At 42.7% G+C, this 27,026-nt stretch overlaps 2 protein-coding genes across 2 annotated transcripts in view; one reads left to right on the forward strand and one right to left on the reverse strand.

Annotated features, from left to right (window-relative positions):
* Positions 1–27,026, reverse strand: part of LOC310633301 (vomeronasal type-2 receptor 26-like) — a gene marked incomplete at both ends in the record, with an annotated part of 226,507 nt that overhangs the window by 18,116 nt on the left and 181,365 nt on the right. The gene's annotated exons all lie outside the window — the stretch shown is intronic.
* LOC310633302 (metabotropic glutamate receptor 2-like) lies at positions 746–20,070 on the forward strand (the record flags this gene model as incomplete). The annotated part of the gene is made up of 6 exons (XM_083351001.1): positions 746–801; positions 945–1,108; positions 1,181–1,813; positions 2,825–2,991; positions 17,945–18,071; positions 19,160–20,070. 6 exons carry the CDS (start codon positions 746–748, stop codon positions 20,068–20,070), a joined length of 2,058 nt encoding a protein of 685 aa, XP_083207127.1.

A 27,026-nucleotide genomic window follows, 5' to 3' on the forward strand; every position in this document is an offset into this window, starting at 1 on the left:
TGACATATGTTTTTAAGCCAGTGGCTCATTTCTAAAATCCTTTGCTCCCCCATTGGATGTTGGCCTTTTTTTTTTTTGAAAGTATACAGTGAGGGGAAAAAATATTTGATGCCCTGCTGATTTTGTACATTTGCCCACTGACAGAGAAATGATCAGTCTATAATTTTAATGGTAGATTTATTTTAATAGTGAGAGACAGAATAACCAAAAAAACCCCCAGAAAAATGTATTTCAAAAAAGTTATAAATTGATTTGCGTTTTAATGAATGAAATAAGAATTTGACCCCTTCACAAAAAAATGATTTAGTCCTTGGTGGCAAAACCCTTTTTGGCCATCACAGAGGTCAGACGTTTCTTATAGATGGCCACCAGGTTCACACACATCTCAGGAGGGATTTTGTCCCACTCCTCTTTGCAGATCCTGCAGTGTATACCTCCCAGCATACACAAAGGACAGCACAGCAGGAGGCTGATGGTGCAGATCAGCAGAGGGGCTGGACAGCTCCAGGCGATGACTGCTCACTCAGGATAAGCCTAATGACTTAAGCTGTTGACAGCCCCAGGCATGGTCAGCCTGGTGGGAAGCCAGGATCTACAAATAGAAACCAGGCTTCCCTGTTTCCCCAGTTCGTTCTGTTCAGAATAAACTCATCTTTACCCCAGCTCTGTGTCCGTCTCTATGTGAAGCACGCGACTTTACACTGGCGACGAAGGTGGGATCCTGCTCCGGAAAACGCTGCTAGCCATGGACGAACCCCCCATCAGCAGCTCAGGAACCGACGCAGGACAACCCCGACCGAGGTAATGGCACAACTGGGACAATACCCCATTTTCAACAGCAACCGCCCTGAGGAGTGGGAGGTGTTCGTAGGTCAGCTCGAGTGCTACCTACGGACGAATGGGGTCAAGGATAACCGACAGAGAGCGGCGGCGCTACTCTGCAGCTGTGGCACGGAGACGTATCACCTGGTGGTCGGTCTGGGCGCGCCCAACGACATTCACGCCGTCGGGTACAGCGAGCTGATATCCAAGCGAACGGAACACTTTAAGCCCGAAACATCAGAGATAGCTTGGCGGTACCGTTTCGAGAAACGGGACCAACGTCCAGGTGAGACTGCGAAGCAGTATATGGCTGCCCTGTGACAAGCGGCGATACTCTGCAACTTCGACAACCTCAAAGTCCATGTGCGGGATCGGATCATCTGCAGGCTAAGGGACCGGAAGCTGCGGCAGAAGATGTTTGCCAAGCAGAAGCTGACCCTTCGGGACGTCCAGGAGGAGTTCTTAGCCTGGGACGTAGCAGAGGAGTCCGACGCAAGGGAGAACGGGGCCATCCATCAGCTGTCTGGCCACGATGACGCAGAAGGGGGAGACTTCGAGGTAGACACCATCCACCGCCAACAGCGATCGACCACCTACTCCCGGGACCGCGTGAAGAAGCAATGCCCAGCGACAGCCGAGCAGCGGTATCAGGAGTGCGGATGCGGGACGAGCGGCCCCTGGTCTACTCAGCCCTCCGGCGGCAGCGCTCATCGCTCCCGGTCTACCCAGCAGTGCGGCAGCGGTCCCAGGTCTACCCAGCCCGGCTCGTTTGGTCAACACCGGTCTACCCCGTGCATTGGCTGCGGGTCTGGAACCTCCAACCGATCTACCCGTTGCGCCAGCTGCGGAGGACAGCACCCCCGGTCTACCTGCCGGTTCAAGTCGGCAAAGTGCAGAGCATGCGGGAAGACCGGCCACATCGCGGCGGTCTGTCGGAGCCAGCCGAGGGACAGTCTGCACGAGGTGGAGGCGGATTTCCAGCTGGCCACAGGTACAGGGGAGCGGCCCCCGAGGTTTATGGTTAGCCACACGGCGGGACGGTCGGCTGTTTGCAAAACCGGGGGACACCCACCCCTTATTCCAAAAATCAAACTGAGGGTTAAAATTCAAGGGGTCCCCTGTGTAATGGAACTTGACTCTGGGTCAGCCGTTTCCATTATCTCCACGTGGACTTTCAGCGAGATCTGCAAGAGGAGCGGCCAGCGGGTTCCCCTGAGGCCATCCAAACTGACCCACTCAGACTTCCAGAACTCTCCAATTAAAGTCAGGGGGGAGGCATCGGTGATGGTCCACTACAAAGGGTTTAAGGGGAAGTTGAGCGTGCTGGTCGTCAAAGGGCAACGGACCAGCCTTGTGGGGCTAGGATGGTTCAGGGCGTTGGGCATTGGGATCACCGGGATCCACCAAACGCAGAGCCACACCTCCCTGGAGGGCATCTGCAGGGAGTTCGCGGATGTCTTCGACGAACGGTTGGGGAAGTACATCAGGCCCCCGATTTCTTTTAAATTAAACCCCCTTGTCCCACCGGTCAGGATGAAGGCGAGGAGAGTTCCCTTTGCGCTCAAGCATAAGATTGAGCAGGAATTGGATAAGTTAGTGGAACAGGGGGTGCTGACGCCGGTAGATGGGGCGGACTGGGAGACCCCCATAGTTACCCCATTAAATGCAAATGGGGACATTAGAATCTGCGCAGATTATAAGGGGACAATTAACCGGGCGTTAAGTGCACATTCGTACCCGGTTCCCGCCGTAAGCAGCATCCTGGCATCCCTGCAAGGTGGGGCGGTATTCGCGAAATTAGATCTTGCCCAGGCTCATCAGCAGCTGCCGGTAGACCCCGAGGCAGCAAGGGCCCAGACCATCATCACCCACAAAGGGGCGTTCCGGGTAAACCGACTGCAATTCGGGGTGAGCGTAGCTCCGGGGATTTTCCAGGAAGCCATGGAAAAAACGCTAAAAGGGATCCCCGGGGTTTGACCATATTTTGATGATGTCCTTATAGCGGCCAGCTCGGAGGACGTCCTGGCATCACGGCTAAGAGCGGTACTCGGTCGTTTTAGGGATGTGGGTCTAAGACTGACAAGGGACAAGTGTAAAATTGGGGTTACGGAGACGGAGTTTCTGGGATTCAGGATAGACGCGCAGGGCATCCACCCGTCACCCTCCAAGGTGAGGGCTATCAAGGAAGACCCAATTCCCAAAAACAAAGCGGAGCTGCAAGCATTCCTTGGTCTCTTAAATTTTTATTATACATTCCTGCCGCACAAGGCGACCATCGCGGAGCCCTTGCACAGGCTCCTGGACAAACAAACACCCTGGGACTGGACTGCCACACACACAAGCGCGTTCAGGACCCTTAAGAACATGCTAGCCGGGGACGCAACAGTCACTCACTTCAGGGAGGACCAGCCCATCTGCCTAGCGTGCGATGCATCCCCTAATGGGATAGGGGCAGTCCTCAGCCACTTAATGGAGGACGGCTCGCAGGCTCCCATAGCATACTATTCCCGGACCCTGTCAGCGGCGGAGAGAAACTACGCGCAGATAGATAAGGAGGCGCTGGCAGTGTTCGTGGGGGTAAAAAAGTTCCATGACTACCTGTACGGGAGGGAGTTCCTCATTTACACGGATCACAAGCCCCTGCTGGGATTATTCACCATGGAGAAGCAAACGCCACAGATCCTTTCATCAAGGATGCTCCGTTGGTCCATTTTCCTTTCAGCATACTCCTGTAAGCTAATCCATAGACCAGGAAAGGAAATGGGACACGCCGACGGACTCAGCAGACTTCCCCTAAGGGAGGCTGGACCGGCTCCGGCTCCTGCTAATCAGATATTAGCAATACAGGAGCTGGCTGAGTGCCCATTAGACGCTAGCGACATAGCAGCTGAAACTCCCAGGGATAAGATTCTTAGCAGAATTCAGTCCTGGGTTAGCAGCGGGTGGCAGGACAAGTCACCGGGACCTGAGTTCACAGCATTTTTTACACGGCGGCATGAGCTCTCAACCCATAAAGGCTGCCTGCTGTGGGGGAGCAGGGTCATCATCCCCACAAAACTTAGGGAGAAAGTCCTTCAGTCCCTTCACGAGGGTCACCTGGGAGTGGTAAGGATGAAGGCTCTGGCCAGGAGTTACCTGTGGTGGCCTGGGTTGGATAAAGAGATAGAGGGGTTGGTAGCAGGATGTTACACATGCCAAAGGTCTCGCCCAGAGCAGGCACACGCTCCAGTCCACAAGTGGGAACAAACTCACACCCTCTGGTCCAGGGTCCATATAGATTATGCGGGGCCATTTCAGGGACACACCTTCTTAGTCATCGTGGATAGTCACTCCAAGTGGTTAGAGGTGGTACCTGTGGCCAACATGACATCAGCGGGCACAATACAGGAACTAAGGGGAGTGTTTGCCACACATGGGCTACCAGATATAGTAGTATCTGATAACGGAGCGCAATTTACCTCCTCGGATTTCCAAGTGTTCCTGAGGACCTTGGGGATTAGGCATGCCACTTCAGCGCCCTTTCACCCTGCCAGTAACGGGTTGGCAGAGAGGTTCGTGCGGACTACCAAGGATGCACTCAAACGAATAGTACAAGGGGACTGGAAACAGAGACTGGCCACATTCCTCCTCCATCAACACGCAACACCCTGCACAGCCACAGGAAAGAGCCCAGCGGAGCTCAGGTGGGGCAGACGCCTCATAACTACGTTAGACAGACTCCACCCAGACAGGGTATCAGCAGACACAGAACCCCCAACCCTAAAAACCAATTTCAACATAGGGGAGCAGATCTGGGCCAGAAATTACAGCACAGGCCATCCATGGGTGCCAGGTGAAGTGGTGGAACGGACAGGCCCCCTCTCCTACAGAGTAAGGGTGGAGGGGGGACTCCTGTGGAGGAGACACTTAGATCAACTAAGGAAGAGAGCCCCTGAGAGGACGGGTGGAGAATCAATGGAAACAGCAAGGGAGGAGGCAGAGCAAACACAAACAGACACACAGCCACAGTCACGGTCACCCAGAAGAACAGCAGGAAGGGTTTTGGGGCATCCATCTGCCTGGCAGGGAGCTGACAAGGAAAGTAGGCAAGAGCCTGAGGGCAGCAGGTCACAAAGAGCCAACACAGAAACACATGCACACACACAAATCAGACCAACACAACCAGACCAAGGAACAGGAAGCAGAACCGAAACCACAGGTAGTCCTTGACTTACAACAGTTTGCTTAGTGACTGTTTGAAGTTACAATGGCACTGAAAAAAGTGCCCCCCCAAGCCACAGCCGAGGAAGATACCTACCTACCTGCCTGCCCAGCAGCACTCTTCTTCCCCATCTGCTGGGTTGCAGCAGGTTTTGGTCAGTTCACATGACCCTGGGACACTGTGACCGTCATAAATATGAATCAGTTGCCAAGCATCTAAATATAAATCACAAGACCCTGGAGATGCTGCAACATTCCAGCTGATTGGCACTTCCTCTAGGCTCAGAAGCGCCAGGATCAGTGCCGAGCTCCAGCTGGAGCCTGGCACTGATCCTGGCACTTCCGCTGAGCCCTGACAGCCCCAAGGAAGCGCTGATCCTGGCACTTCCGTTGAGCCCTGACAGCCCTGCAGCTCCAGCCATCTCTCGCTCAGGCTTGTGCAGTGCTGCCACTGGCTCAGCTCATTCCCCTCCCCTGCTACCACTTTTCTAGGATGGCCGCATACCACCTGCCAGGTGCCAATGTACCACAGGTGGTACCCGTACCACTGGTTAAAAAGCCCTGGTATAGGGTTTCCTGCCTGAGCAGGGGGTTGTAGTAGATGACTTCCAAGGTCCCTTCCAACTTATTTAATTATTTAATTATTTATTTATTTATTTATTTATTTATTTATTTATTTATTTATTTATTTATGTATTTATTTATGTATTTATGTATTTATGTATTTATGTATTTATGTATTTATGTATTTATGTATTTATGTATTTATGTATTTATGTATTTATGTATTTATGTATTTATTTATTTAAAGATTAGCATATGGAGGTCTTTAATATTAGGCAGGATTCAATGGTGATTCCTTGGTGTTAAGAAGACAGGGAGCACTACATTGGAACAAAACTCCACAGCTCTGGGTGATGTTCCCCAGCAGTTTCTGGAGACAATGTACCACAATGGAAGATTTCAGAAGTCAGTTTCCTGGATATTGAAGTATCTTTCTCTAGCATCACTTTTTGGACGTGTCCTGACAGGAAGGATAGCAACCACTGTAGAAGAGGGTCCCCAGGGATGGATCTGCGACATGCTTTGCTCCAGCTGCCTCTTTGCACATGGAAACCTGGAAGAGGTTCAGAAGCCCCAGAGGACAAATTATCACTCACATTAATTATCACGATCCCATCTACTGCAACTTCTGCGGTGACTGTAAACATCAGACAGAAGCAACATAGAATGGATGTTGCATCAAAGAGAAAGATAAAACCATGCTGAATGGTTTGCACAAGATTTAGGACACAGGCAGGGACTGTGCCGCTGAAGGCACAGTCTCTCCTTTCCAGATGAAGCTCGGCTTGTCTCTGTTTGGAATAGGAAATTCACTGGGTATTCCATTTTGTGAGAGTCCTTTGAATTCATCTAACTCTTCTTTGGAAACAGGGGATTGATTCAGTCCCATGAATTATGGACCCCCTGCTTCTGCTGCTGGTGGTGCTGATGATGATGTCCCAGCCAGCCTCTGGGAAGCTTAGAATGAAGTGCCCACTGAATTTGGAGCACCTGGATGAGAAAAGACCATGGAGCTACTATAGGCCAGGAGACCATCTCATTAGTATAGTCACCAGTGCATTGACTATGGGACATGAAATTTTGAGTTTCAGCTTGGCTCCTTACAGTGAGTCTTACTTGTACGTCTTCCAGTGTGATGGAGTTATACTCCCTCCATCTGCATTTCTAATACTTTCATTCTTTTCTTTTTATTCCACTTACTCCTATATTGCAGGAACTGACTAATTTCCTGAATCTGATTTTCATGGGCCCCTTCTTCTGTATATTTTTGCAATATAGTAGAATAACTGAGTTGCAAGGGACCCTGGAGGTGTTCTGTAACAACCCCTGCCCAAGCAGGAGACCCTATCCTGCATTCAGATGAGTGGCTGTCTAGTCTCTTCTTAAAAACCTTCAGTGATAGAGCAGTCACAACTTCTAACGTAGCCTAGCACTGTGCCGGCTTTTTTGGCAGCTGCAGCACAGATCCTTTTCACAGTTACTACTATTGAATAGGTACCACCTATTCTATAACTGATGCATTTGATTTTCCCCCCCCTAAATGTAAAACCTTACTTTTCTCACCATTGAATCTCATTTTGTTAGGTAGGGCCCAGGGTTCAAGTCTGTTGAGATTGTTTTGTATCTTGATCCTATCTTCTGGAGTGTTGGCTATTCCTGCCATCTTGGTGTCATCTGCAAATTTGATGAGTCCTCCTTCTATGCCCTCATCTAAATAATTGGTGATGTTGTTAAAGTGTATTAGGCCTAAGACAGAGCTTTGGGGTACCCCTGCTCACTTCCCTCCAAGTAGATGTAGTTATATTGAGGATGACATGTTGTGTGTGATTGGTCAGCCAGTTATGAATCCATCTGGTGGTGATGCTGTCTAACCCATATTTTCTATCTTATTAAGTAGTAGGTTGTGGTCTTCTTTATCAAATGCTTACTGAAGCCCAAGTAAATTATGTCCATAGCATTTTACAACACTTTGAGGAACAGACACGATGCAAAGACAGGACACAAAAAAAAATACCTGAAAGAAATCCACATTATTTTCTTCTCTGCAACAAATTAACGAATTTGTGACTTAAAAAAGCAATTGTTGTAGTTTCTCTTGACCAGCTCATTTCTATATTTTTATAACCACTCATTGATATTCAATTCAATGGCTGATTCTTATAGGAATAGAGGATGATTTAAATTTAGAATGGCATTTTTCGGTCACTTAAGAAATATCCATTTCTTTATGATACTGCTACAAATAAATGACTGTCATTCTTAACATTGGTGGAGGACTATCTCCCTTCCGTTTTCTCAATATTTGCAAATATTTAATGTTGATGGATCATTCACCTCTTGTTTTGGATGAGTATTTCCTTCAGACTCGATAGTCATGTGTTGACAAAGGGGATGAAATAAAAAAAATGATGATTGATATTGATTATGCTGATATTAATCAGATCACTTTTTTATTACAATAGAATACCTTATGGTAACAGGGAAAAAGAAAGCATTATTTTCACTACTCAAGTGGTCAACAAGAATATCCACCTCCTGAATAATCTCACACTTGGGTACAACATCCATGATAACTATTTGAACACACTGGGCACTTCAGATGCTTTGCTGGACATGCTCTCTACTGGAAAAGCCAATGTTCCTAACTACAGCTGTGGAAGGAAGGACAACCTTTTGGCTCTTCTTGATGCAGCTGACAGGGAGATCTCCCTCCAGATGTCAACATTAGTAGGCACCTACAAAGTTGCACAGGTGTGTGTCTGTTTTTGTATCTGGTAAAGTGAATTGGGTGGTAGTGGGTGCATGGTAGATCCAGCCATATCTTCTCTATGGAATTCAAGAGCTGTTTTTCACTATGGTCTTTGTAAGTATCATGGCTGGGTATTAACATAAAATTACGATTGGAGCATGGTTCAAAGCAGACATATCTTCTCATGGCACCATCCCCATTGCTTTGAGGGCTTTTGTTTCACACTTATGAAGGTGAGGAAAGGCTTTCTGTTCAATCAAAAAGCCACTCTGCACAATAGGAAGATGTGGCACTGAAAGCTGACATTTTGTACATAATCTTAGAAAAAATAATGATATTTTTCAATGCTGAACAAGTCCCATATGCATGAAAAGATTCTCAGTCTTAACTACATATGTCTTATGAGCACTATTAGTAATTAGCCACTTTATTTAAAAAGGGACAAGCCTATGAGCTAATGTATTTGTAATCAAATGCATCATAAAAGGCATGAAGAATAATATAGCCCCTGGAGAGGACTTTCTACCAGCTGAAATATTCAATGAATATTCCAGGTTGTGAGTCCCACTGCTGGCAGGTAGATTTACTCCCCTATAGTTCGGGGGAAGATGGCAATGATATTTTCTATATAAAAAAAAGGTACAAAAAAGCATCCTAGTGATTATTGTCCCATTGATGAAATAGATATTGTGGCTAAAATAAATGCTCAGATCCCCTTGAATAGAGTTAATAGTAAGTAGATGAACAAAGAATTTGTAATTGAAGAACAAGCAGGCTTTATTTAATTATTTACTTATATACTTATTTATTTATTAAATTTGTTTGCCACCCATTTCACTGTAAGCCAGCTTACAATATTAAAAGTGATTAAACTATACACAAACCCATATCAAATAGCACTAAAAATACAATAAAAATTAAAAGGGTGCCAACTATAAGATGGGGGAGCATAGGAGGGGAATGTGGAATCTGCTATTGATCCATTATTACCCATTATTAACCCTTTGGGGCACCAAACCAACTGGTAGAACCAGGACTTTAGGTTCTTGCAGGAATGGTATAAGGTCTCCTACTCAAGTAGGGTTTAGAACTGGAAGCCCTCCAAGGTCCCTTCTGTCCCTCTGATTCTATTAGCTGATTCACTGTTTACTTTTTATTCAATCATCCAATTACAAAATATGTCAGCCAGGGAAACAGTTACGGTCTTTACAGAATTCATCACACTAAACAGGGAAATATTTTGGAGGAAACTGATTGTCCTTAAAATGGAACTGGCCCTTTCTACAAGCATTTATATGAGAGGTTGCTTTGGGTTCAATGGAGCGATGAGGACCTATGCTTATCAAAAGGTAGCAGAAGGATGCATACTTGAACAATGGTTATTCTATCTAGACATTAACAATTTACCTGCACTAATGAACAAACCTGAAGTACTCGTGCCTAGAGACCTACAGTAAGTACCTATTGTGATGCCTTCCTGTAAACTGCTAAAAAAAAAATTCTCATACTCACAATGTGGGTTGTGTAGGTTGTTAAGAAGACTTAGATTCTACTGTCATAACGATTGTATGATTATTAATGAATCAAATTCAAAAGTTGTGGCCTTTGGAAAATGACATCATAGCCGTAGATTACCCAGTCAAGTAATCAACCCTCAAGATTACTTGATGGTAAGCCAAAAAAGCAAGTAACATTTTTCCTTTCCTTAGCAGCCTCCAGGCTCTGTGACAGGGAGGTCACAGCATTGCTTAACTCACCAAGGGCTGAGATATGCAGCTGAATATCATCAGCAGATTGAGGATATCTCAGTCCATGGTGGATGAATGATCTCACCCAATGGCTTCATGTAGATGTTGAATAGCAGTGGGGACAGTACTAAGTCCTGCGGGACCCCGCAAAGCAGTGGGTGAGGGCTGGATCTCTTGCTTCCTATTTTACACCAGATGAGAATGGCCACTGAGGAAGGAAGTAAAACAGGATTGCAGAAAGCCCCCTCCCCCAATCCCCAAAGTCATTCCAGAAGGATACCATGGTTGATGGTATTGAAAGCCGTTGAGAGGTACACTACCCCCATCCCGCTCCTGCCAAAGATCATCAAAAAGTGCATCCAATCCAGTTTCTGTCCCATATCCAGGCCTGAATCCTGACTGGTAGGGGTCTAGATAACCCATTTCATCCAAAAACCTCTGGAGCTCCGCACAACACCTTCTCAACCACTTTCCCCAAACAAGGTAGATTGGAGACAGATTGGACAGATTCATCCAACAGGGGGGAAATCCAGCGATGGCTTCTTGAGAAGAAGTTGGACCACAACCTTCTTAAATGTTGGGGCACTATCCTCTCCTGTAAGGAAGCATTAATCAACCCAGGAGTCCATCTGCATGTCACCTCCCAGGAAGCTTTCACAAGCCAGGAGGGACCTGGGCCTAAAACATAGGTGCTTGCATGCCTACTCCCTAGGATCCAGTCCACTTCCTCAGGAGCAACAGGGTCAAACAATTCCTGGATAACAGGGCAAGAACCTCATCATCCAAAAAGCTCATTTAGAGCAAGGACATGACTGAATCTACTGTTTAAATTAAAAATTCATAGTTATTCAGTTTCAGTAACCTCAATTATTAGAGGTTATAAGGCCCAGATTAACCCCATGTTCTTATACTGAGATGACGTTGGGGCTTTAAACAAACTCAATGACAGCATTGGAAAAGTATCTTGGGAGTTAATCTCAAGATCTTCAGTTGCTCCCATGGGAGATGAATTCAGAATCTACACAATTTTCTAAAGTTAAGACATATCATTATTGTTGTAAAATTAAATCTATGGAAACCCAAAATTGTGTCTGTTAAAACAGACAGAATTTCAATTAGAGATCTTTTGGATTATGCAACTGACAAATAATATGAAGAGCTGGTGTTTCCCTGTCTCTTGTACAATTGGAGAAGAAGGTAAAAAAATTGCTGCCCAAAGAATCTTGGATATAGAAGCAAAGAAAGATGTAGCAAATCTTCAAATGTTAAATATAATATTGCCCTTTATTAGAACAATATACGTAAGTTAACATATCCATATTTCAATCTATTTGTGGTAAATTGTAGGGGTGATGGAGAAATATGATTTGCATTTCTATTATTATTCTAATACACTTAATTTATTTCTTCTATTCCATTTTTATATACAGTTTTGTTAATATTCTGTGTTTAATATTGTAAACAATAACTAATCAACAGACTATTCAAATATGTTTGTCAAAACAAACTTCAGCATTTTTCATTGCTTTTTCAGATAAGGGATAAAATTGCTTCAGAGATTCTGAGTGATAAAAGAGAATTCCCTTTTTTCCACTGGATGCTCCCCAAAGAAGGGTTTCAGTACCCAGCAATTGTCCAACTGCTCCTCCATTTTAGATGGACCTTGATTGGTCTCCTTGCTCCAGAAACAGAAAAGGGAGAGAATTTCCTAAGGACTTTTCCTCCTTTGCTTGTCAAGAATGGAATTTGTGTTGTTATATCACAACAAATTCCAATGACTCTTCATCAAGCACCTCTGGGGGGTTCCATCTCTAAGTGGAAGCAAGTTAATGTCTTTGTTCACTTCACAGAATATATTATCGTTTCAAGCACATTTCGTACTTTTCATTTAACACTTAAAGACTTGCCAGGACCCATTGAAGGGAAAGTCTGGATCATCACAACTTTGGGAAAATATATAATGGCTCATCAAGAATATCTCACATACATCCATAGTATTTGGAGTTTTGATTTCTTGCAGCAATTAAGCCCAAAATATGGTGCTTTTAAACCCTATTTCTTTCTAGATCCAGAGTTTGTAGAGCAATCTTTTCACTGCAGCTTCTCAAAGCATGTCTTTTCTGCCAAAACCCGGAAAAGATGCAGCCAAAAAGCTGCAGTGGAAACCAAAAAGAAAGGGAGAAGCATCTCGATTGCAAATAGTGACTCTGTTTACGTTATCTTTATGACTCTGGTCCATGCTTTGAAGGCTGCATATTCATCTATATCCTGGAGAAGAAGGAAGATCCAAGAGAGACTGGAAGCTCCAAGGCTACAGCCATGGCAGGTATGGGGTCCCAACAAACTAAATAATTTTGGAGAAGGAATCCACGGGAACAGGAGGGGAGCCATCTCATCCTCCTTTTGGTACAAAAGGCCAACAGATTTGCTCAATCTTGTTGCTTGGGGAATAATTTACCAAGAAGCAGGTATCAGATATATTTTGATATTAAACACTACTAATTTTCAAATGATGTTTGCATCATTCCTGTATGTATGGTTTGTGATTAGCACTGTAAAATTTTACTCTTATAAATTTGAAGGAGACTCCAAGAACATCTGATGGCCTGAGCCTCACCTGGATTCTCTTTTCCTGGTGTGATTGGCCATTGAATCACACTGGTACAAGAAAGGCGACTTTCAGCTGTTTATTCCTACAGGAATAGAGTCTCATGCTTGGGATAGAGGTCCAAATGAAGGGTCCTAAGTAAAAGTTGGCTTAGCTATTTGTACAAAAAGTTTCTTTTTGATAGCAAAACTCTCCCAATCCTATCATTGTCAGGAGTTTTCTGCTGCATGTTTGTAGTTCCTTTGTCAGTTTTGCAAGGATTCTGGCAAATGGAGAGGAAACGTAGACAATCCAATGGGTAATTTAATCAATTCTAACTTTTGGTGGCTTGTTTCTACACAATTCAATCCAACAGTAGAGAAGGAAAAGGCAGAGAAGGGAACTAGAGGGTCAGCCATACCAGACTTAATTTTCACTAACAGAGATGTAATGATAGAAAGGGTTGAAGTTAATCTTGAGCATGGGGAATGACCATGCAATACTGGAATTAAAAATAATGCAAGCACAAAGAATACAAAAATCAAATTAGAGTCTTGGACTTTAAGAGACTTGATTTTAACAAATTTAGAGAATGCTTGGGAAGGATTCCATGGATGAAAATCCTGAAGGGGAAAACAGTCCATGAAGCTTGGAAAACTTTGAAAAATAGTATTATAAAAGGCCAGTCTAGCACAATACCAAATAAGAAGAAAAATGAAAGATCTCAAAAGAAATCACGATAGCTGTGCAAAGAACTTTCTGATAAACTGAAAGACAATAAGGACAAGTATAAAAAGTGTAAAGACAGAACATCAGCAAATAGCCCGAAACCGCAAAGATGAAGTCAGGAAACCCAAAGCTCAAAATTAACTAAGGCTTACAACAAATATTAAAAAAAATAACATGAACAACAATAAATGCTTCTATTCACGTGTAAAAAGAAGAAAATATCAAGGAAACAAGTGATCCATCAATGGGAGAAAATGGCTACAAGGTGATGAGGAGCAAGAAGAAAGCAGAACTCCTTGACTCATTTATTGCATCTCTCATAACATAAAAAGTAAAATGCAAATTAGGAATGCAAGTCAAAATGATCAAGAAGATGGTAAGACACTCTAGATGAGTTCAAATTGCCAGGACCAGATGGTTTACAACCCAAGGTACCGAAGAAGCTGGCAGATGTAATCTCAGAAACACTGAATCATATATTTGAAAGATCCTGGAGCCGTGGGAACTGTCAGATGATGGAGAAAGGGCTAATGTAGTTCCCATCTTCAAAAAAGGAAGAAAAATAATCAACTATGGCCATAGTGGTTTTGAGGCTTAAAGGAAACTTCCCTATGTTCCCTTCTTACATGTCCCTCTCTTCTGCACTTAAAACAATCTGGGCAGTTCTTATTAAAAAGTTCCCCCTTCTTCGCATTGGAAGCCCCATGGCTGTCAGTCTGGGGTCTGGAAACCAGGGTGCCTTTGATCGCTTCGTAGGCTACCAAACATTTTTAATTCCTCCCTCCTTTCTGTCCTTCTCTTTCTTTCCCTCTCTCTATCTTTCTTTCCCTCCTTTCTTTCTCTATCTTCTTCCTTCAATTTTTCTCTTTGATCAAACACGCAGTTGGCAATTCTGCGCAACTCCAGGATCTCCAAAGTAGACCAGTTGGATAGAATCTGGTGGAAATGGCCCCTTGTGTCAACTGCGGGCTGATCTATAAAGGCAGAGGCCAGGATTCGTTGGTATTTGGGGCTGTTCGTATCTAAAAGGGCAGAGGCAACCCCTGCTTCCAGGAGATGAACCCAGAAGGCATCTGGTATTCTCCTTTACCTGTTTGCATTGTATGCTGGAACTCAGACCTGTTTAACGGCTTGTTGCCAAGTACTTGCAAAGCCTCCAACAAATTCCCTTTGGCCCGATTATATTCCTCCCAGTGGGTTGCAATGCTATAACCCCAGTCAGGACGACACAGTGGCCAGGTGACTTTCACTGGGGCAACATCCCTAGTGGCTATTATGACTGTCCATCTGGCAATTTCCTCAGTATTTCTGAACATCTCCAGGATCTCATCCTTCATGAGGAAGAGATATAGCAATGGCATCATGTCCGCCTATGATGAAGCGTGGATTCCGTTTAGGGTCCATTTCCTTCTTCAGCTCGGAGGGAAGCAGCAGGCTGCTCTTTGGAAAAAAATAACAGCTACGAGGTGTGTTCCTTGGATCCGCTGGCAAAAAATGGTGGTGACTAGTGGGTTTTTATAGGCTTTGTGTCCTTTGTTCCAATGTATTTAGGTGTCGGTGTGAAGATGGGCTCTTTCTGTGTTTTCGGAACTGGGGGAAGTATTTTTTCCTTTTGTTATAAGTTTTCCATTTATTTATTTATTTATTTATTTATTTATTTATTTATTTATTTATTTATTTATTTATTTATTTATTTATTTTATTTTATTATATTTATATACCGCCCTTTCCCGAAGGACTCAGGGTGGTTTACAGGGTGATTAAAACCAAAAATACAAAAGTTAAAAACAATTTTAAAAAATTATATCCGTCCCTGAACAAATAAAACCCCAGTTAAAATTAAAATTAAATTGTCATGTAAAGTGTTGTAGCCGATCCTTGAGGGCAAAGAGGGCACATGGGTGTGTTTTGTTTTTCTAATTTAGTTCTAGCCTGGGTGAGCAGTTTCTGTCTCTTATTTGGTCAGCTCAGCCCTTTATAATAATAATAATAATAAGTTGGAAGGGACCTTGGAGGTCATCTAGTCCAACCCCCTGCTCAGGCAGGAAGCCCTATACCATTTCAGGCAAATGGCTGTCCAGTCTCTTCTTAAAAACCTCCAGTGTTGGAGCATTCACCACCTCTGGAGGCAGGTTGTTCCACTGTTTAGTGTTTTCTGAATGGTCTTTCTGAATGAGCAACATTGTATCTTCTGAATAAAACATAATTTTCCCAAGTTTAGATGGGTGACTGTTTTAGTGGAGAAAAAGATGGCAAGCTTCCTACTTAATTCTCAGGGGGATTCTTCGGAATGGGGAAGGTGGGAGGGAATACTTGGTTTCTGGGGAGGAGTTTCCCTTTTCAATTCAATACATATTTTGTCAATATATGATTGACAAATTTTGCCGAACCATCTTCATTCCCCTATGAACTTAGTGGTAACTGAGATTCATACGTGAAAGTATCAGGTGGTGTCAGAAACAAAGGTGTCTAGTTTTAAAATTCCTGGATGTTTCCAATTCTAGTTTCATCCCTTTCTGGAGAAGAATGAATTCTACAATATTTCCCTTTGGAAGCTCTACCTGGACCAAAATGGAGAAGTTACTGCAGATATGGACATCCGGTGTTTTGTGGTTTTGTCCAGTAGTGATCTGATAGAAAGGAATTTAGGAAATATTGAAAGACAGAGACTTATTATAAACCAAAGGGCTCTTTCATGGCTGAAATCGATCAACAGGGTAGGTAAAATATTGTGGTGTTCTCTCTTTTTCCCCAAAAATTAGGACCTATTTCAAGTGGGTTAATTCTGGTGGATGATCTTCACTGGGAGATGAATGTATGAAGGAGAAAACATGCATTTTTCTTTGACTGCTTAAGCGGGGGGGGGGGGCTTCAGAAAGGTGTCCCTCAGATGCTATGATAAGGAATACTCTTTTAAACTGATTCAGCCATGTTCAACATCAGATGCCCTGATTATTCTTTAGGAAACAGACCATGGTCTTTCTGTATCTCTTCTATAACTTAGAATCTCCTTCAGACTGGTGAGGAACCCACAACTGCTGGCATTTGCGTTGCTAATAGCCTCAGAGTCTTTTAACTAGTTTGGACTGAATGAGATGAAATATAGTCATGACCGGTTGGAAGTCCTCATTTCCATGTGGGAAATAAGATGCAGGCCTGAAAGACAAAGTTTACTCTTTTGAAGACAGGAAAGTTCACATTCTGGACAGAGAGGTTTATTGGTTTGAAAGAGAGGTCAAAGAGACCATCTACATTAAAACGGAACAGCCCTCTTTCAATAGAGGGGGAGGAATATAACATCACCTATCTATCTATCTATCTATCTATCTATCTATCTATCTATCTATCTATCTATCTATCATCTATCTATCTATGAGTCAGGTGATTTGGAGAGTACAGAAAAACCCCCAAGTGGCCTCAACCACTCTCAGTAAGTTAATGACCAGATCACTGCAAAGAATATAAGTCTTTCTATTCCCCATCATTCAATCAGAACTGAAAAAGCTTCTTGGGTGAGAAGCAAAACATTTTCAAGGAAAAAAAACACACACGTCCATTTGCCTTTTGGAAAACCACCTTTGGGACAAAATATGCCTGATTTAGCCTGTTCGAGGGACAAGTTCTCATGACCTCACCTCCATCTCCTCCTCCCTCCTTCCATTATGTATTCAAGATGGACAGTGATTAATATTTATATGTTACTTATACATAAAGGGTAGGTCTATACATATGTTGTATATAGTATGTTTAGATGTGTGTTATGTATGTGTACATTTAGAGAGCAAGCAACTAAATTTCATTTTTAATGTGTGCCATTGTGCCCACAATAAAGGTAATCTCATCTCATCTCATCTCATTTCACTCCAGTTCTAGGAATTAGTTTTAGCCTTGGTTCTCCAGCATGGAAGCCAAACCAATTAAATAAATAAATGTATAAAGAAAAAAAAAGAACATCTCCTTTAAGGTTGACAGCTCTAATTGGTAAGGATTTTTTTCCTTTATACCTTAATGGAAGGATAGTTTTGAACTACTATCAAAGGGGACTGGCTTTGCAATATTTTATGTACTCCAGAGGAAACCTTTCCAGATTCAACTGGTGAGAAATTTCTTTCTTCGTCATTTGTTGCATTTTAACAAATCTAATAGAATAAAAAAATATTATAATAATATTTTTTTTCTAAAATTTAATATAAGTTCATCATACCTTATAATCACAGATATATGAAGAATGGAAGAATACATGTTAATGCAGCCATAAAGAGTTGTTATTTAATTCTAAAACCTTTTCTCAATTTCTTCCTTCTACACTTTATTAAGTAAAAAAGTCCTTTATTGCCATGAGACATGCCAGAAGTAAAAGGAAGGAACTATATGAATCTTTCAGGGATTGTATCTCCTGCAACCATTTGGAACTAGTTAGAGAATTCTTATTTCTTCAAGTGAAGTCCAGAGAGATGACTCAGCTAAACTTCATATCTACCTCCTTTTTTTCATGGATGCCTAGTCGAGATGCATTTTCTTTGCCGTTTTTTTTCTTCTCCTTAGCCTTTGCCTCAGTCCAGATGTGTGGAAAGTTGTCATCCTGGATCTGTCAAGCGGAAGCGAGAAGGAGAGCCAGTTTGCTGCTACGACTGTGTTCCTTGTCCAGAGGGGACCATCTCCACTCAGGAAGGTGGGTGACACCAAAGAAAAGAGCAGATTTATGAAATTCCTCTAGAACATTTTTATGGAAGTCAATGTTAAAGGTCAAATATACACAATTTCTTGCCTAAAAGGAGGAATAGCAAAAAAAAACCTTGAAGGAAGGGTCATGTGTTACTACAGCCAAAGAAAATATCACTTCCGCTTTTTATTTTGGATCTCTCTTTCCACCTTTATCTTTTTATGAATATCTGAATTCTTTGAAAACTTGAGGAATTGTCTTAGATGCATCCTTTAAAAAGATCTTTGCAATTTATTCTATATAGGTCTCCCCTTGAGCATTACTAGAAGGAATTGCTGGTCCACAATGAGATGATAAGTACAGTGATGAGTGCGCCTCCTTACATGAATGATGAAAGTAGCCATTCCAGATTATTTGCAGAACTAGTTTTTGCTATTTTCCTATTTTTAAATATATATAAATATATATTTTCCTATTTACACACACACACTAGATAGATAGATAGATAGATAGATAGATAGATAGATAGATAGATAGATAGATAGATAGACAGACAGACAGACAGACAGACAGACAGACAGACAGACAGATAGATAGATAGATAGATATGTCTTGGTGTATTCGGGTCTTTTCCCGTGTAGGATTAAGGGTGTCTTGGCAACGTTTCGACAAGGTCCCACTCGTCATCTTCAGGCTGGTGTCTTCGCTTTCATGCTTGTGCGAGCAAAGGGTGATCGGAGCTGCTGTCTCTCTATAAATACTGGTGGGGATGTGTGGGGTGCTGGCTTTGTTGCTGTAAGTGGATTGGTTGGTTGTGATGTTACATCATGATTGCTTCATGGGGTTATTGTTAGGGGATTAGTTGACTGATTTGTAACATTTGTAAGATATATATATACACAGACACAGACACACACACATACATACATACATACATACATACATACATACATACACATACACATCTTGTTTCTCTGGAGAAGTTAAGAGATGTATCTTAGAAAATCCTTCTGGTATCAATTATTTTCCAAAGAAGTTATTTTTTGAAAAGTGAAAATATCGAATATTAAAGAAATGTTTCTTTTGGGGTTTTGCAGATACAGAAAAATGCACCAAGTGTCCAGATGATAAGTATCCAAACAAGGATCATATCCAATGTATCCCCAAAGTTATATCCTTTCTGTCTTACAAAGAAAATCTAGGCATCACCCTGATCTCTTTTGGCCTGCTTTTCTTCCTAGCCACAGTGCTTGTGTTAATAATATTCATTAACTACCGAGAAACTCCCATTGTCAAAGCCAACAACAGAGACCTCTCCTACATGCTTCTGATCTCCCTCCTGCTTTGCTTCTTGTCTTCTTTTCTCTTCATTGGCCAACCAAGAAAAGCCACCTGCCTTCTCCGACAAACAATTTTCAGCATCATATTCTCCATTGCCATTTCTTCACTCTTGGCCAAAACAATCACAGTGGTGCTGGCTTTCCTAGCCACAAAGCCAGGAAACCAAGTGAAGAGATGGTTGGGAAAGAGCTTGGCCAATTCCACCATCCTTTCTTGTTCTGCTGTCCAAATTATCATCTGCTCTATCTGGCTTGGAGTTTCTCCCCCATTCCCTGACTTTGACCTCCACTCTCAGCCTGGAGTGATCACCGTGCAATGCAACGAAGGCTCTGTTGTCATGTTCTACATCACCCTTAGCTACATGGGCTTCTTAGCTGCCATTTGCTTCACAGTGGCCTTCCTAGGCAGAAATCTACCTGGAGCCTTCAATGAAGCCAAGCTGATCACCTTCAGCATGGTGGTCTTCTGCAGTGTCTGGGTGAGTTTTGTGCCCACCTATTTGAGCACCAAAGGGAAATACATGGTGGCTGTTCAGGTCTTCTCCATCTTTGCCTCCAGTGCTGGTCTGCTAGGCTGCATCTTCATCCCAAAGTGTTATATAATCATTCTGAGGCCAGACCTGAATAAAAAAGAGCAGCTCACGACCAGAAGAAATGTAGAAATGTAGAGTCAGTGGAATGTCAACCCTCAACATGTTCCAAGAGGCCAAACCTAGAAAATGGTCCAAGTTATTCTCCATAGAGACTAGGCCAACATTTTTACTTCAAATCAGTAAAGGGCAACTTGCAGACAGGACTAGGAAGAAAGTTAGTTCTTTGAGTAGTGGGAGGGTATTAACAAGCTGGAAATACTTCAGAAGGATTGCATTTGGCAACCATCACAGCCTTGTTTCTCTGTAGGTTTTACGAAAACTGCTATGGGAAATGCAACTGATATGTTTCTTTCTATTTAGACAATAACACTTTCTTAAAGATAGTAACAGTAGATCAGTAGGGAAATAACCTGAGGCTTCCTCATTATGAACATTCATTCTTATATAAGGTATTAAATATGCATATGTACTATTATTATTTTGTTCTCCTTTCCTGAAATGTACCAATATGAGTGAATCCTTTTGTCTGTAGGGTTTCCTCCCACTATTTTCTGGAGGGAAGTTCCTCCAGTGTCCACTGAATAAAGAACAATGCAATGAACCTGGCTGCAGCCAATTCCTTCATTCTAAGTTGCTCTAGGACTGGGAGGGGATGGAGGATTTCTACTAGTCAAAACATTTTATGGTCCCATGGGAACCAAGGTCATTTCTGTCGGTTAGATAGGGGCTGGAGCATTTAGTTAGCAAACCCACAAAACTATTCTACTGAGGGACATAAAAGGAACATAAAAGATTCCCCCGCACATGTGTGCTAGTCATTTCCAACTCTAGGGGCCGGTGCTCATCTCCGTTTCAAAGCTGAAGAGGCAGCGCTTGTCCTAGGATGTCTCCGTGGTCATGTGGCCGGCATGACTAGATGCCAAAGGCGCACGGAACACTGTTACCTTCCTACTGTAGTGGTCCCTATTTTTCTACTTGCATTTTTACGTGCTTTCGAACTGCTAGGATGGCAGAAGCTGGGACGAGTAACAGGTGCTCACTCTGTTATGCGGCACTTGGTAATCGACCCGCCAAACTGCTGACCTTCTGATCAACAAGCTCAGCGTCCTAACCTACTGAACCACCGCGTCCCTTTTTTGGGTAACATAGCTGATTGCATAGCTCTGGCGTAGGAAGTTCGACTTTGTAATATTGTTGCTTCTGAAAGGAACTTCAGACTTGGTTTCACTTCTGACCATGCCGATACTTGGTAACTAATAAAAATGTTATTCGAGGAAGTTACAAGCCTTGGAGTTCTGCTTTGTTCGTCTCTGTCTATTGGAACGATGACACAGTGAGCCATGATTATTGGGAGAGGTTTTTTGGGGTCCTTTATTTCTTTCTACAGAAACATGTCTCAGCAGTGACATTCACAATCCTTGTGCTGTTCCAGGGACAATGAGTAAGGTGTCCTGTAGGGTGAATGCTTTGAGATTGGTCCGTTGGCCCTTCCCATATCCAAACAATGGCACCATTTAGGAGGCCATGTAAGGCAACAATCTGTGTGTAAAACTCCATTTTTCTAGTAAGGTTTGTGGATCATCCCATCTGAGTAATGACTGGAGGTGTCCAGAAAGCAAGGTGGAATTTGGCTTAGGAGGGTGAGAGTGACTCTGAGTTTCTGTTCAAACTGCCTTTTTTTCTATTTCTTAATGTATGCATTTCTTAAGCAGATACTTTGCAGGGAGAAAATTGCAAAACAGAGCTCAGGCAGACTGTGATTGGTGAATGTTTCTCAAATGAACCAATAAGTCTGCTGTGGGCCAAGGCTGTGGGTTGGCCAACTGCCTTCACTCCTGCCTCAAGAGGCTATGAAAGAAAGGAAGTGTGTGAAATTGAAGAGAATAATAAATAGCTATTCCTCCTCCATTGGAAGAAAAGCATCCTGAGATTTGAATCCAAGGACCACAATAATCAATGCAAGGAAGGCCAGCCAGAAATAACCTCCAATTCCACACATGGATAGAGATCATAGAGATAAGTAAATCTGAACAAGAAATCTCAGAATCTCTGGGCAGAAGGTTTATAAAACACCGGTGTGGACCAGGTATGGTTAAATATATGAAGCAATGGAAATTAGAATAAAATAGAATAGAATAGAATAGAATAGAATAGAATAGAATAGAATAGAATAGAATAGAATAGAATAGAATAGAATAGAATAGAATAGAATAGAATAGAATAGAATAGAATAGAATAGAATAGAATAGAATAGATCTGAAAAGGATCCCAAAAGAATAGAGAATAAAGAATAGAATAGAGCTGGAAGGGACCTTGGATGTCTTCTAGTCCAGCCCCCTGCTAGAGCAGGAGACACTATACCGTCTCAGACAACTGACTATCCAGTCTCTTCTTAAAAACCTCCAGTGATGGAGCTCCCACAACTTCTGGAGGCAGGTTGTTCCACTGGTTAATTGTCCTCACTGTTAGGAACTTTCTCCTTAATTCCAGGTTGCTTCTCTCTTTGGTCAGTTTCCAACCATGGTTTCTTGTCTTGCCCTCTGGTGCTTTGGAGAATAATTTGACCCCCTCTTCTTTGTGGAAGGCTCTCAAATACTGGAATACTGTTATCATGTCACCTCTATTATTTTTCTCTAGACTGTCCTGCAGCCTTTTCTTCATATGTTTTAGTCTCCAGGCCTTGGATCATCTTAGTTGCTCTTCTGTAAACTTTTTCTCAACGTCTTTTTTGTAGTATGGTAACCAAAATTGGTTGCAGTATTCCAGGTGTGGTCTCACTAGGGCAGCGGTTCCCAACCTTTTCTATACCCTTCATCCCTAGAATGCTTCTGATACACACAAACCGCTATCTGAACGCACTCTCACACCACCACCCAGCACAGATCAACTCCGTAGCCAAGACACTCATCTCCAGAACAAAACACCTAGCTGACGAACAACACCTAAAAACCGAACTACACACTCTCACTAATGTACTAACAGCCAATGGATTCCAAAGAAACACGATTACCAACTTAATCCGAAGAGAGACACCCACAAAAACCCAAGACAGAGAACAAGAAAATGGCAAAGCCCTCCTCCCATACTTAAAAGGGACCACAGACAGAATCAGCAAGATCCTCCAAAAACACAACATCAAAACAGTATTCTACACAGACAGAAAAATATCCACCATCCTAAGAAACCCCAAAGACATAATTGGGTTAGAAAACCAAGGAGTATACGAAATCCCATGCCCCACCACATACATCGGACAGACCAACAGAAGAATAAGTGCACGCATTGAAGAGCACAAAAACTCACTCAGAAAGGGAGAACAAACTTCATCCCTGGTCCAACACTTTGAAGCCACAGGACATGAAATTGATTTTAAAAAAACCAAAACTATCGCCAAAATTAAACATTTTAACAACAGAATAATCAGAGAAGCCATTGAGATAGAAAAACGCCCCCACAGCATGAATAAACGAGATGATACCTCTCGCCTACCAGCCATTTGGAAACCCGCCTTGATTGACAGACGAGTCCCAACCACCAAGAATGAAAGCAGAACCAAACTCATGATAACATCACATGACACCACCACCACACAACCATTCAAAAAGCAAATCTGAACCCACAATGATAACGACGCACAACCACAAAACAGAAACCTAACTACAGCTGCAACATCAGCCACTTTAAACCCCTCCAAACCACACAATAAGCAAACTGACACCCACTATAAAAACATAGCACCACCACAAACACGAAGCCAAACAAAAGCAGCACAACTCACCAGCTCAGGTCTAAGGCTGGCAGCTGAGACCAGCCCATCAACTCAAAACACACCCCCACCCAATCAGAACACACCCACCATTCAAAACACACTCCCACCCAATCAGAACACACTTAATCCCCCACCCAATCAGAGCACACCTCCACCCACAGAACACACCCCCTCTGGCAGTTTAAAAAAGAGGAACAAACAGCCACTACCACATGCTTCTCCCAGAAGAAGGAAGCTGAAGCCACCAGCCTGAGGATGACGGATGGGATTCCATCGAAACGTTGCTCCCACACCTTCAACTCTACGCGGGGAAAAAACCCGAATGACCAAAGATCCATATATATATATATTATTATTTTTTTATTTTATTTTTTTATTACATTTATATCCCGCCCTTCTCCGAAGACTCAGGGCGTATATATATATAACTGCCTAATGTGCAATCAGCCCAGGTTCGAATCTCAGAAGGGTATGGCTGACTGATCAAAACAAATAAGTTTGAAATGCATATCAGTCTCCCTTTAATTCTTTGTTAGCAATCTAAAATTTACACAAATATGAGCTGTCACTGTTGTGACTACTGCCTGTGGATGGCCTTCGGTTATGCCAAAACAGGAAATAAAGATTTGTCCCATGTTTGGGGCCTAGTAAGGTAATCTAAATAGTTAACAAGCATTTAACATATGTGTGTGTGTGTGTGTGTGTGTGTGTGTGTGTTAAGGCCCCAAATATGGGACACATCTTATTTCCTGCTTCAGCCTAACCCTTGTCTAGCAAGGTATTCTAAAATACTTAACAAACACTTAACACATATCTCCCTTGCCTCTCAGCTAACAAAGCAAGAAAGAAGCTGTAGCCTAAAGGTTAGAACAATTGCCTAATGTGCAATCGGCCCTGGTTCGAATCTCAGAAGGGTATGGCTAACTGATGAGAACAAATGAGTTTGAAATGGCCATATTAGTCTCCCTTTAATTCTTTGTTAGCAATCCAAAAAATTTACACACACACACACACACACACACACACACACATATACATGCATTTGTTATATGTGATAAATCAGAAAGCAAGTGATTGAACAATAAAAGAAATTGATTATATATGAGTCTTCAACAACAACAACAAAAATAATTCTACATAATTTTCGAAGAGTGGCCAATTTATGAGTAACTTGAAATTTCCCAGCTGAGATTCTATCTTTCTTGAAGCTTACAAGTGTATTCAAGGACTTTCAGAATACTTACACAGTGGTGTAATTGCTGAAATAGCAGTTCTCACAAGTATCGAACAAATAGCCTAAAAAGGAGAAAAAGATGTTTTCTTAACCTTAAGAAAGAAGCCTATACTGTCATGTTAAAAGTGCTAATATCATGTTTTATAATGCTAATAAGGAAGCCTGAAATTTAAGGCAACATGACAACCAGTGGATTCCTCTTCATATTAGGATGCATTCCTCCATTCTTCATAGATACATGAAGAACTATAATTTGATGACAGCAACTGGCATGGAAAGACATGCCCACATTTATTGTTAGTTAAATTTGGAGTCTCCTTTGTGTCCAGATGGACTGAAAGTAGTTAACAATCGTGATAAGCAATAGCATTGCATGGGGTTTCTGTTGAGGTGACTTCCTAGAACAGGGGTAGGCAACCTCAGCTCTTTTATGACTCATGGACTCCAACTCCCAGAATTCCTGAGTCAACATAGCTGACTCAGGAATTCTGGGAGTTGGAGTCCATGAGTCATAAAAGAGCCGAGGTTGCCTACCCCTGTCCTAGAAGAAGAAGAAGGACTGTTGCAGGATCCCAGTGGGGTCAAAGAGAGGCATACATTTTTCTTTCCAGACTGGGTTTCTTAAAAAAAACATCACAGACTATGGATCTCTCCTTTCAGGGGACTCTGTCTTCAACCAGGACAAGCTGAATCTTAATTACAAAGCTTCTTTCTCTCTGAGACGAGCAGGACCTCCATGAAGTCTTGATTCAGTTTCATCAGATTCAATCCAATTCTCAACTTGGGCGCTGGTGAACAGAATCGCTGTTTTACGTGCTATTTAAAGGGAAGAAACAAACAAAGTAGAGTATGACAATCCCCAGCACTTGATGGCCTCCCTCACCAGTTTTAGGGAAATATAATTTTTTAGAAGGGTCATGATCTTTGTCCTAAAGAATAATAACTGGAAATCTCATTTTGGATATAGAATAGAATAGAATAGAATAGAATAGAATAGAATAGAATAGAATAGAATAGAATAGAATAGAATAGAATAGAATAGAATAGAGTAGAGTAGAGTAGAGTAGAGTAGAGTAGAGTAGAGTAGAGTAGAGTAGAGTGTAGAGTAGAGTAGAGTAGAGTAGAGTAGAGTAGAGTAGAGTAGAGTAGAGTAGAGTAGAGTAGAATAGAGCTGGAAGGAACCTTGGACCCCCCCCCCACTCAAGCAGGAGAACCTATACCATCTCAGACAAGTGACTGTCTAGTTTCTTCTTTAAAATCTCCAGTGATGGAGTGCCCATGATTTCTGGAGGCAAGCTGTTCCACTCATTGATTGTCTTCACTATTGGGAAGTTTCTCCTTAATTAAAGGTTGCTTCTCTCTTTATTTATTTATTTATTTTATTAAATTTATATGCTGCCCTTCTCCCTAAGGACTCAGGGCGGCGCACAACAAAAAAATTTAAAACATGAAATAGAAAATTTAAAAAAAGAATTAAACAATGAATACAATAAATATACAACTATTTAAAAACCAGTAAAAAGCTAATCAAAACCATAGTCAGTCCAGGCCCGCTTGTTGGAACAACCACGTCTTCAGGTCACGGCAGAAGGACCGAAGGTCAGGGGTTGTCCGCAGCTCCAGAGGCAATTCATTCCAGAGGGTCAGCGCACCCACAGAGAAGGCTCTCCCCCTGTGGGTCGCCAGCCGGCATTGCCCGGCTGACGGCACCCTGAGGAGACCGACTCTGTGGGAGCAAACTGGGCGATGGGAGGATGACAATGGCAGCAAGTGGTCTCGCAAGTACCCCGGGCCTAAGCCATGTAGGGCTTTAAAGTTATAACTAGCACCTTGAATCGCACCCAGAGGGCAACCGGAAGCCAATGCAGCTCGCGCAGGAGTGGTGTAACATGGGAGTACCGAGATAATCCCATAAGCACCTGCACAACCGCATTCTGCACCAGTTGAAGCCTCCAGGTGCTCTTCAAGGGCAGCCCCATGTAAAGAGCATTGCAGTAATCCAAACGAGAAGTGACGAGGGCATGCGTA

The sequence above is a fragment of the Vipera ursinii genome (genome assembly GCF_947247035.1).
Source record: "Vipera ursinii genome assembly, chromosome: 2".
In the NCBI taxonomy this organism is placed as follows: Eukaryota; Metazoa; Chordata; class Lepidosauria; order Squamata; family Viperidae; genus Vipera; species Vipera ursinii.